Consider the following 12,287-nt stretch of genomic DNA (forward strand, 5'->3'; position numbering starts at 1 on the left):
CAATTATTGAACATGTAAGTGTGGGGCATGCCAAGAGATTATTAAATAAATCAAATACATATGCAAAGACATAAAAAACAGGAGAAAAAGTTCCTCGAGAATCATCTCACCCACTTACTACTGTAGGTAGTTCTCGAAAAAGGAATTCACCATCTACTGATAAGTGCTGCATAATAAGACAAGAATATCTCCTCCTGAAGATTTATCATTGAGTATCAACAAAAAGACATTGCCCACCACTATCAAACCTGTGTCTCCCATTACAAAGGATAGTACTAACCTCTCCCAGGCCATATCCTTGCCTGATTTAATGGAGATTCCACTTGAAACCAAGTTATCAGGTGTACATAGTGGGGAAGGTACAAAAACCTGGTAGCTCACAACCTATTAATCGTAAAAGAGAGAGACCTCCATCTCTCTCACCCCCTTCCATAAGAAATATTAGTTATGACATCAAATAAATATGATGTTTTGTCTGTTGATGTTTCTGATCAACCAGAAGACAATTTTAATGAATCGAAAATTCAAGTTGTGGTCCACCATCCCCCTCAACAATTAGATTAAAAGGACAAAATGAAAATGAACACAAAACCCAATTTATCAAGACCATCTCTAATAAAACCACCAGGAAGTAGTGTTAAATCAAAAATTACTAATGGGAAGACTTCATCCAAAAGTTCCTCCAAGAAATAAACCATAGTTTTTTCCTCCATTTTGCAATAGAATTGTCAAGGTTTAAGGGCCAATTATGAAGAACTTAAGCTCCTAATTCATGAACATTCCCTCATAATTCTATGTCTACAGGAAAGTAAGCTTGATGCTAACACTCAGTCCTCCAGAGTATGTTAGCTATAGAACACCATATAATCAACAAGCAGGGAGCCATGGCAGAAGTCTCATATACGTTTGTCGAGGTGTTCCCCAAATACCCTTATCTATTCGTACACCCCTACAGGCAGTGATTGTACAAATTGATAAGGGAGAAAATATACAATATGCTCTCTGTACTTACCTCCAAATGATATTTTATATGATGATTTAGTAGAGGTCATTCAACAACTCCTCAACCTTTCTCTTACTGGGAGATATGAACGGTAGACATCCTTTATGGGGTGATGTTTTGGCACACACAAGGGGCAACATCATCTCATCAATTGTGGAGAATGAGGATGTGGGACTCCTTAATACAGGAAGGCCCACGCACTTCCATGTTCAGACAGGTACCTTGTCATGCATTGACCTTTCAATTTCCAGCTCTAAATGCCTTCTTGATTTCGATTGGAGGACATTTGATGATTGGCATACTAGTGATCATGCACCAATCATTATAAACACCAACAATGGTCCACCTTTACAAAGATCGCCACGATGGAATCTTGACAAGGCAGACTGGGATAAATTTCGTAAGCTAAGAGAAATTGAGGGAAGGTTTTCAGAACTAACTGCCCTACACAGAGCCACAAGAACATCTCTTAATACGATTGCGTAGACACCGAACTGATGAGAATTTAATTATATACAAGAAATGTAGAGCACAGTTCCGTCGTGCCATGAAAGAAGCTAGGCGCCAGTCATGGGTGTCTTTTGTTTCCTCCATTACAGTAGAACACCACCATCTTCTGTATGGAGGAAAATAAAGATTGCCAGAATATTTACTCCAAACCCATCACCAGTGCTTAAAGTGAACGGTCAGTATGTGACTAAAGCAAATGATGTTAGCAATGCCCTGGCCTATCATTTTTCAAATGTATCTTGCAAGTGTCTAGCAGCTCTTGGTCACCAATATAGGAGCATTGAAGAAAAGAAAATTTTAAATTTTGCAACAGGAAGGGAAGAGTCACACAATTCTCCTTTTACTGAAAGAGAATATGATTCAGCACTTGCCATGTGTAACGATGCAACCCCTGGATCTGATGGAATTCCATATGCAATGATTAAACATGTACATTTTAATACAAAGTTATTTATTTTAAGCATTATTAATAGAATATGGCATGGTCATTGTTTTCCAAGTGTTTAGGAAAGAAGGGTATTTTATCACCCATTTAATGTGAATTCAGAAAAATGCACTCAACGACTGATGTGTTAATACGACTTGAGTCCTCTATTTGTGAAGCGTTTGCTTCCGAACAGCAACATGTGACTGTGGTTTTTGACCTTAAAAAGGCATATGATACCACATGAAGATATGGTATACTTAAGACAATTCATGACTTAGGATTGAGTGGAGAACTGCCACTATTTATTCAGTCATTTCTTTCACATAGTTTTTCAAGTGAGAGTTGGGGAAACTCTATCAGAGAGTAAATGCCAGGAAGGTGTTCCTCAGGGTAGTGTGCAGTGTGTAACCCTGTTTGCACTAGCAATTAATGGGATATCCTCAGCCATTCCCCAGGATGTTCTCTGAACATTATTTGTAGATGATCTCTTCATATCATTTGCTGGAGCTAGAATTGCAATGGTCGAGAGAAAACTACAACACTCAGTTAACAAAATTATCCATTGGGCCGATATGAATGGATTTAAGTTCTCGACAAGTAAAACTACTATTATACATTTCTGTCGTATCCGGGGAGCACATCCAGTCCCGGATACATATATTAAAGGTCAACGCATCCCATGTGTAAGGGAAGCTAAATTTTTAGGTTTGATATTTGATTGTAAACTTACATGGGTTTCTCACCTAAAAGTGTTAAAAGCTAAATTTCTTGAGGTTCTGAATCTTTTAAAAGTATTGTCCCATACTTCATAGGTGACAGACCGCTATACTATTTTAAAATTATACAAGGCCTTGATTTTTTTCCAAAATTAGTTATGGATGTGAAATATACTCCTCAGCCACCCCAAGCCGATTAAAGATATTAGATTCAATACATCATGCTGGTATTAGATTGTCCACAGGAGCGTTTAGAACCTCGCCTATCCCAGTGTCCTTGTTGATGCTGGAGAGTTACCTCTAGACCCTTACCGAATGTTTTCTATTATTCGGTATTGGTTTAGATTGCAAAGACTCCCAAAGTCTTTAGCCTTTCAGACTGCAAGCCTTGTAAGGCACTCAACATACTTTGAGTTGCACCCAAAATCTCCTTAAACTTATGGGTTTCGGGTGAAACAATTATTAAACAATCTGGATATAATTAGAAGTAAGGTGCTTCCATTCAAGGTGTCATCAACGCCTCCATGGAAATTACCAGAGATATCTTTCTGTAAATATTCTATTGGAGTTAAGAAGAATATAACTGACTTAGAAGCCAGGTCTCTTTTTATGGAACATGTTGAAGAACATAGAGGATCGACTTTTATATATAGTGATGGCTCCAAATCTGATGCTGGCGTTGAATTTGGAGTACATAGTAATGGTTTTAATTGTAGAGGTGCACTTCCTCAAAAAGCTTCCATATTTACTGCCGAACTGTATGGCATATTAACCGCTATTGAGAAAATAGCGTTGGAGAAAAAGGGTAATTTTACAATTTTTAGTGATGCAAGGAGTGTCCTTCAAGCTTTAGAAGTTTTTAATTCTAGTAACCCTCTAGTTTTAAAGATTTTAGAATGGCTTTTTATTATTGGAAGGAAGGGTATAATGGTTCGATTTTGTTGGGTTCCAGCGCATGTAGGTGTGTCTGGGATTAAGAAGGCATATTTACTGGCAAAGAATGCTGCATCCGAGTTGCTACCAAGAAGGTGTCCCATTCCCTGTAATGATTTCCTACCTAACCTCAAAATTTTTTTTTTAATAAATGGCAACAGCACTGGAATAATCTAGATGGCAATAAAATGAGAGAAGTAACAAATATCATATATCCTTGGAGGTATGACATGATGGCCCGTAAATGGGAGACGACTCTGTCGTCTCCGTATTGGTCACACTCGGTTGACACACGAGTTTCTTCTGAAGGGCCAGCACCATCCGTATTGCGAAGACTGTTTAGTACCTTTAAAAGTGAGGCATTTGTTTACCGAATGCCTCAATTATGATAACTTACGAAATAGATATCTATTTGAGGCTCGAGGTGAGTGTGGCAGGTTCATCCTTGCCAAGATTCTTGGATATGATGTGTCCTACTATGCGAGCGGCATTTTTAGATTTATTTCAGAAGCAGGTCTTCTGAAAACTATTTAACTTCTATAGTGACATTCAAATTTTATGGTTTTAATTGAATATTCTTTTATTTTTTATATAAAATAAATTACATCCGCGTCAATGACCTTAGCTGTCAGGATGCTGGAAAACTTTAAATCAATCAATTAGCAAGATTGCTTATTGGTCGTATGAAATTGACCCATGGGTTTTAATCTGCACATCATATAAGATTGTTCCGTAGTACAGTGAGTGTACCACGATTTTAACCATAAAACATGTTCAATGCAAATGCAGTCTTGCTTTAAGAATTACGGGAATGATTAATATAATTTGAACCTTGTTTAGTAGTTTTTTGCCTATTATATTTTTTATCGCTTAGATTTTATTATTCCTTCTCGAATTTACCAGGGCCAGCTCTGTGAAAGTAGAGTTTGGCTAATTGGCCTATATAATATCCTAATTTTTAATAAGTAATTCCCTCATCAATGTTTTGAAAAATGTTGGAAATTGACAGATTTTGTGGGCCAAAATCATCAAGGCCTGTTCAGATTCGAACAGAGGATCAAGTGAATAACATATTTTTTAAGAGGATGAAAATTCGGGAAATTAAATATCCTCGTGTTCCACCTTGGTTCATATCTGACATATCATTGTACTAGGCTCTCGTGTCCTTTTGGAAACGTCCCTGCCTGGCGATTTGTCTGATTGGGGTTAGAGTCCCTCTCAAGCTTGATAGTTTCCTGTAGTGTCCGCAGCCTTACCATCTTGTGAACTAAATATCCAGGGGGTTTGTAGAGCCTATAGGTCTACCTGCTGAGTCATCAGCAGCCATTGTCTAGTCCTCCCTGGGGTGGAGAGGTGGCTTGGGCGCTGATTATACTGTATGTATATATGGTCAGTTTTTAGGGTGTTGTCACTGTTCCTAGCCTCTGCCATTCATGAGTGGTATTTAAATCAAAACTAATTCACAACGATATAACTCCCGTAGATAAGGTCAACTCCAAATTCCTTGAACATGATGTTCATAAAAGCCATGTAATCCTACAGTATATGCCTATAGTTATAGTCAAAGTGCCTTGGATATACTGCAGTCTACAGGGATGGATCATATTTATGTAAGTGACCTAATTATGCCTCTACGGCACATATCGCGGCATTGGTCAAGGTTTTGAAAATTATTTTAGCAACTAGGGAGATTTTTTTTTTTTTTTTTTTTTTTTTTTTTTTGCAACATGCTATAAGTTAAGAGTGCATAAGATACTCATGAAAGTTTTAGTAACCTGAACCCATTGGTTGGGAAACCTCGAGAGTTGCTCCTTCTCTTTTTCTGTTGGGACTAAATTTAGTTTCTGCAGAGTCCTTTTTATGTTGAAATTCATGGTAACATACAGTAAAACGAAAGAAGACAGGGTTAGTGATAATTTCTCCTTGGAAAATGTTCCTCGCTAACAACTGATTGTTTGAAATTATTTTAACACGAATGAAGGTCGGGTATACCCACCTCACACAAACATGTTTTAGATGGTAGCAGTGCGCCATTGTATGCTCATTGTGGCATTAATGTCGATTGAGCCTTGTTGGGTTGCTTAAAAGTTGTTCATCAGAGGCAGTAATCCCTTGTTGGGTAAATTCGTCGCTGATATCTACAATGAAATCTATCTTTTTAATGTTTCCCTTTTTTTCACTTATTCAGTTTCGTGAGAGTATGAAGAATGTCATGTTGTGTGAACGTGTTTATTGAATAGTGAATTTAATCAGATATATTTTAATATGATTTAAACATTTATGCCGGAGACGTTACTTGGCTCGAGTAACCTCCTCGGTCCCAGTACTATGCCCCTGACCTAAATTCTATAACTAAATCCAATCTAATAAAGGAATGAAAAGACCTATTTTGGCCGGTCAAGCCCAGACAAGTTGAGGATATTGCTTGGTTCTATTGACTGTAATTTTTTTTTTTTTTTTAATTACGATGTTTCCCTTATTTTCAAGATGAAGTATATAAATATATTCTCCCCCTTGTTCTTAAGAGACTTAAGTGTAAACAAGTAAGGTATTACTTTTTTATTGTTGAAAAGAACACTTTCTTCTCATTATTATAACTTAATTTTCCACATTATATTTTTTCCACCCCGATATTTATAAAAATGATGTATACATAAGGTCGAATGGCTGTAATTTGGAGCAAATGTTATCTTTTTAAAAACTTTAATTTTTTATTCATAAGACAGGTTGATTTAAAGGATTTTGTGATCGATTATCCCAGCTTTGTACATAGAATCAGTCAATCAATTAATCTCAAATAGTTGTAGCAATAACTGCTACATTCTGTTTCGTTGATTCTGTTTACTTTGTAGTTTAATAAATAGCCAGAGTCCTAAGGTAAAGACTACAGAATAACGCAGAATCCTAAGGTAAAGACTATAAAATAACGCCTTTGGGGTAAATCTTTATTGCATGTTTTTTCCGCTTATTGAATTATATGTTAATGATAATGTTAACCAGATTGTTTTTTTTTTTTTTTTTTTTTTTTTTTTTTTTTTTTTTTTTTTTTTTTGTCGGCCATAACGGAGAATGTAAAAGAGATTTTGCATCTAGTTACCCAAATTTATGGCACGATGAAAGTCAGCAATATATTTTGTGCATGGGCATTTCCCTCTACTTGTAACTGTAATATTATTTACCAGCAGTACACTTATCAATGGCCTTCCTAAAAGAATTGCTACAATCAAACACCTATTTTATTTCATAAGAAATGGGTGAACTTGAAAGTCCATTTATGAAAGGATTTAAAGATGATACACCTCGTCATATTTATTTTGTCTCCAGTTTATTACTACTTCGGATATTAGTTATCTTAAGATGAAATAAATCGCCTTTAATGCCTCTGTTGCCATTTTCTTTCAGAATTTTGGGCATTCGGTCTCCCGAACGAGTCCTTGAAGTTTTCAACGAGAACCAGAATGCTTCGAACGTCTCCGTGATGCCAGCTGTCGGCCACAATGCTTCCCACCTTCTTCAAAAGAGGCACATTCCACACAAGTTCTGGGCAAGAGCCAGACCTCACAACAAATTCCGCAAGAAGAAGCATCACCAAAAACCAATGAAAGAAAACCTAGACGGCAAACAAAAGTTATTTCATAATGCTAACGCCAACAACATTCGATATGACTTCGTGAATTTCGCGAATCAACGTTAACATCTACTTAAGCATATTTTACGTAATGTCATTAAAACATTCCTTGGGTTTATGCAGCCTTCTGTGATGTCATAACTAACTGCATCACGATGGTGGACTGAATAGATAAGCTAAGTCACGAGAAATTATTGGAGAAAAAGTAAAAAAAAAATATTTGCACCGTTTATGAATATTTGTTGTAGCGGAAACAATGTGCTTAGCAACTCTTAGTTATCTGTGATAGTGTGTAAAGTAAAATTATGAACGTAAGTAGATACTAAAACTGTGAAATAAAGTAAAGGTAAAAAAAATCGAAAAAAAGAGAAGTCTTCCACCCCATTCATATATTTAAATTTCACTATAGTCCTTGCAATCTGAAAAAGGAAACTTGAGTAGGGTTTAAAGTCGACAAATTTTGTAACATACTCTGACACACACACACACACACACATATATATATATATATATATATATATATATATATATATATATATATATATATATGTGTGTGTGTGTGTGTGTGTGTGTGTGTGCAGAAGAACCACAGGGAAAATGAAAATACGAAATATACGCTTAAGTCCTGACTAGTTTCGTGATACTTCTTCAGAGTCCTCTGAAGAAGTATCACGAAACTAGTCAGGACTTAAGCGTATATTTCGTATTTTCATTTTCCCTGTGGTTCTTCTGCATCTGAGCATCACGTTTTCCTGTGATTTTTACGCATATATATATATATATATATATATATATATATATATATATATATATATATATATATATATATATATATATATATATATATATATATATATATATAATACATACATACATACTTATACTTATACACACACACACACACATATATATATATATATATATATATATATATATATATATATAGCCTACATACACGCATACACACGCATGTATATATGTATGTTTGTGTGTTTATATTATAGGTATGTGAATGATAGATATGTTTATTTATATGAATAATGATATTGTAGGTAATGTTTAAATACATTATAAAGTGAGCATTTTTTTTAAATCACGTCTCTTTATGTTCTTTATTATTTGTTTTTATCATCCAAAATGTATCACGTGGTAGAGTGGTATAGCTCTTTCAAGTTTTCTAGGTCTGTAAGTCACTCCTGATCTACCACATAGAAGTGTCTACCTAGGTGCAAGTATAGTACCATGGTCTGATGGGGTCAAGAAATAAAGCTGATTAGTGACATAGTCTGCAAAATCTTATCAAAAATTGGAAGGCAGTACCCCTTTTGCATCATCTCCAAAGAAGCAAATGGGCAGGTAATAGAAAATTGTATTGTAACAAAGATCAGTTAGTTTTATAAGAAAGTTATCTGAAGAGCTTATAAAGGGAAAATGAATGAATTATGGAGCTAAAGACAGGGAGGAAGAAGGACCAGTTTGGAAGTTTTGGGCATGGGAATTATTATTATTATTATTATTATTATTATTATTATTATTATTATTACCACCTAAGCTCTAACCCTAGTTAGAAAAGCATGATACTGTAAGCCCAAGGGTCTCCAATAGGGAAAATAACTCGGTGAGGAAAGGAAATAAGGGAACAAATGTAATAGTGTGCCCGAGTGTACCATCAAGCAAGAGAACTCTAACCCAAGACAGTGGCCATGATACAGAGACTATGGCACTATCCAAGATTAGAGAACACTGGTTTGATTTAGTGTTATTCTCCCAGAAGAGCTGCTTACCATGGGTAAAGAATCTATTTTACTCTTAACAAGTGGAAAGTAGCTACTGAACAATTACAGTGCCTTAGTTAACCCCCGTGTGTGAAAAATTACTTGGTTAGATTATTGTTGCCAGGTGTATGAAGAAAGAGGAGGATGTGTAAAGAATATACTAGACTTATAAGTTTATGTTTAGGCAAAGAAAAATAAACTGTAACGGGAGAAGGATCCAATGTAGTAATATCTGACCAGTCACAGGACTCGGTAAACTCTTTAGCATTAGTATCTCAAAGGGTGACTGGTGCCTTGGTTAACCTACTACCTGCAGAAAAAAACATGTAATGAACAAATGTTTCTCGGAAAAAAAAGATGAAAGTGGAGAGTTGATGTCGAACGTGAATGCAATTCTAGGTTCTAGGGAGTAGTTCGAAGATATGTTGAATATGTAGGATGGAAGAGGAACAGAAGTGAATAATGTAAAATTTGAAAGGGCTAATATAAAGCTAATAATGTGTATGGGATTCTCGAAAAGGAGATTAAGAGGTGGTAGAAAGGAAAATCCCCAGGATGTAGTTGTATTAAGAGATTCTGTAGTATGATGATGGCTCAGAAAAAATTGGTGGGAGGTGAGAGTATTAGTTCAGCTATATAAAAGCAACGTTTCTAAATGTGTATGGTTTGATTTATATTGAGAAAGTATAAATGGTAATAGAGTAACTGAAAGGGAAAGAATATTTTGTTTAAGCAATGAATAGTGTGTGGATCAAGTATTTGTATGAAAGTTACGTTCTTGTATATTTAATGGTGTGTTGGGCAGACAATAGAAAGGCCATGGATGCTTAGTGATTTATTAAGAGGTTTCGTTTTCCCGATCTGTTTATCTTCTTATCTGGTATTCATTTTCAAAACCATTGTTGCTGTTCTCCCTTCAGTTGAAGGTGGTATCCAGGAAGGTACTTAGCCTTGCATGGTGTGTGTCGGCTCCGCCATGTTGACCAATTCTATCTAATATTTTATCTTTTTTTGTGTTACTTTATATATATTCATCTACAGATTGTTTTTGTTACCATTATTATTAAGTTTGTCTTTAAAATATGATGAAACTTTTTTATTTGTATATCATTCTGTCTGGAGACATCGAGCAAAATTTGGAACCAGTAAGTCCGAGACTTTGCCGGTGTTGTCTATTGTATTGCAATATTTGGGGACTGCATGCCAATATTCAAGACCTTACAGTTGCCTCCAGACAGTATAATATTCCATTAGGTAAATGTGTTTGTTGTAGTTGTAGCCCATTTGTTTACTGCCCAATTTTCATAATTCCTTAAGTAAAGTTTTGGAAGTCTTTTGGCAAAATGTCTAAGTATGCTCAAGGTAATCATCTGTTCCCTAGTATGCAATTTGGCTTTGGCAAATGCCTTGCACACTGTAATGCTCATATTACAGTCTCCAATGCGGTACAGAAATCCCTTTATTGTAGTCGGGAAGCTTGTATGATTGGCCTTGACTATAGTGCTGCCTTGACTGAGTTAAACGTGAGTCTCATGTTTTCAAATTCAAATAATTGAAGAAAATGGGTCTTTTCTTTGGGGGGTCATTATTGAATTTTTAAGTAATAGATTGCAAAGAGTTGTTAATGATGGGCACCATATTGAGTTTAAGAATGTGATACTGGGTGTTCCTCATACTATATATACATCTGTGGTTTGACCTAGAAAACAAGCTCAGTGCATATGCAATTATGCAGATGATGCTACTCGTTGTCTCAATTCCATCTCCTGAATGTAGATCTTGGGTTGCTGAATCCCTTAGAGATCTAGCTAAAATTAGTGCAGGGTGCAAATTATGGGATATGCATTGATGATGTTTTTTCAACTCTATGACTCCTTTAAAGTTTTAGATGTGATTCTTGGGTGCAAATTTACTTTTAAGAAACTCATACGATCTGTTTCTTTTTTAGTTGTACAAAAAAAAGTGGCTTATTGAGAAAATCCTTTCAATATTTTTGATGATGAATCTGTTTTGGAGTCTTTTAATTCTTCAATTCTACCCTGGTCTTCAGCTGCTGAATCTCATTTTAATTTGTTGGACAAAAACTAGGGATTCAAACACAAAGATCAGCGATAAACCATTTAATCCGGGACTCAATTATCATTTTTGTAGATCCCCTCCTTTGCAAGCTGCAAGAACTCAAGGTGGGTCAGGTTTCATTATTCACAAATCTACAAAATTTGAAACCATCCCCCTCAATACACCACTACAGGCATATGCTGTTAGAACACATATCTAATGCTCGCTATATCTTGAACCATCTTTAGAACTTTTCCTCTTGGACCATGCTGGGAATCCAAGAATTCTTAGACTCTCTGACCTCCAAGACCTGATCAATCAGTTCCCTTCCCCTTTTATTTTAATGGGTGATTTTAATGCAAAGCATCCTCTGAGGTGGAAATGTGTGTGATAGATGGGGTAATCGTGTTGAAGAATTACTCAATAACAATTATATAATACTAATGAATGATGGTTCCCCAACTAGATATGATGTATTCCCCAAACTTTACATCAGCCATCGATTTGTCAATCTGTTCATCATCCATTCAATTGTATTACCTATGGTCAGTCAACCAACATCTACATGGCAGTGACCATTGGCCAATAACGTTAGATTATGCTCACAATCTTCCTTCTCCATGTCCACCAAAATGGAAGATAGATGAGGCAGACTGGACATTTTATGAGAACTGTGCATGCACCGATAGAGAATATGGTGACTTTATTTCTCCAGTACATACTTATCAACATCTTTCAAGTGTTATTGATGATAATGCTAGCAAGTAACCTAAAACATGTGGTTTACCTCATCGCTCTGTAGTTCTTTGGTGGAGTAAAGAATGTGCCAATGCAAGTTAAGTGACCCAAACGTGCTTTAGAAGATACTTAAGAACAAACTATGAAACAGTACCATACCTAAGAGCTTGTGCTAAAAAGAAAAAAAAAACTTTAAAAAAGCAAAGAGAGCATTTTAGAGGAAATATATATCTAATATCAATATCAAAACTCCTTCAAAGGAAATATGGGACAAGATTAGAAAACTTCAAGGCAAGTTTGTCCCTAGACCTTTACTGATATTAAGGGAAAATAATAGTTATATATCTGACCCCAAAGATGTAGCAGAGGTACTTGTTAAGCACTTCGCTCATTTATTAAGTGCTGACAATTATTCCGCAGCATTTCAATAGATTAGAGCAACAACATCTGTTGTTCCTCCTGCTTCCAATACTGAAGCTTTTAACATACATTTTAGTAT

The 12,287-nt window shown here is 35.6% G+C and overlaps 1 protein-coding gene and 1 pseudogene across 6 annotated transcripts in view; both read left to right on the forward strand.

Annotated features, from left to right (window-relative positions):
- The window catches only part of LOC137642172 (uncharacterized), a 27,208-nt gene extending 19,491 nt beyond the window's left edge, over positions 1-7,717 (forward strand). For 2 of the 6 annotated variants that reach the window (XM_068374714.1, XM_068374712.1), the window contains one exon: positions 6,992-7,715. In XM_068374714.1, the coding sequence (XP_068230815.1) occupies positions 6,992-7,283 (292 nt within the window). In that variant the 3' untranslated portion in view covers positions 7,284-7,715. Of the gene's footprint in view, positions 1-6,991 lie in introns of all 6 variants that reach the window. The other 4 variants (XM_068374716.1, XM_068374717.1, XM_068374715.1 and 1 more) reach the window with 3 other exon arrangements.
- Positions 1-12,287, forward strand: part of LOC137642174 (hatching enzyme 1.2-like) — a 458,262-nt pseudogene that overhangs the window by 307,665 nt on the left and 138,310 nt on the right.

This window comes from Palaemon carinicauda, chromosome 6 (assembly GCF_036898095.1).
Source record: "Palaemon carinicauda isolate YSFRI2023 chromosome 6, ASM3689809v2, whole genome shotgun sequence".
Classification (NCBI taxonomy): domain Eukaryota; kingdom Metazoa; phylum Arthropoda; class Malacostraca; order Decapoda; family Palaemonidae; genus Palaemon; species Palaemon carinicauda.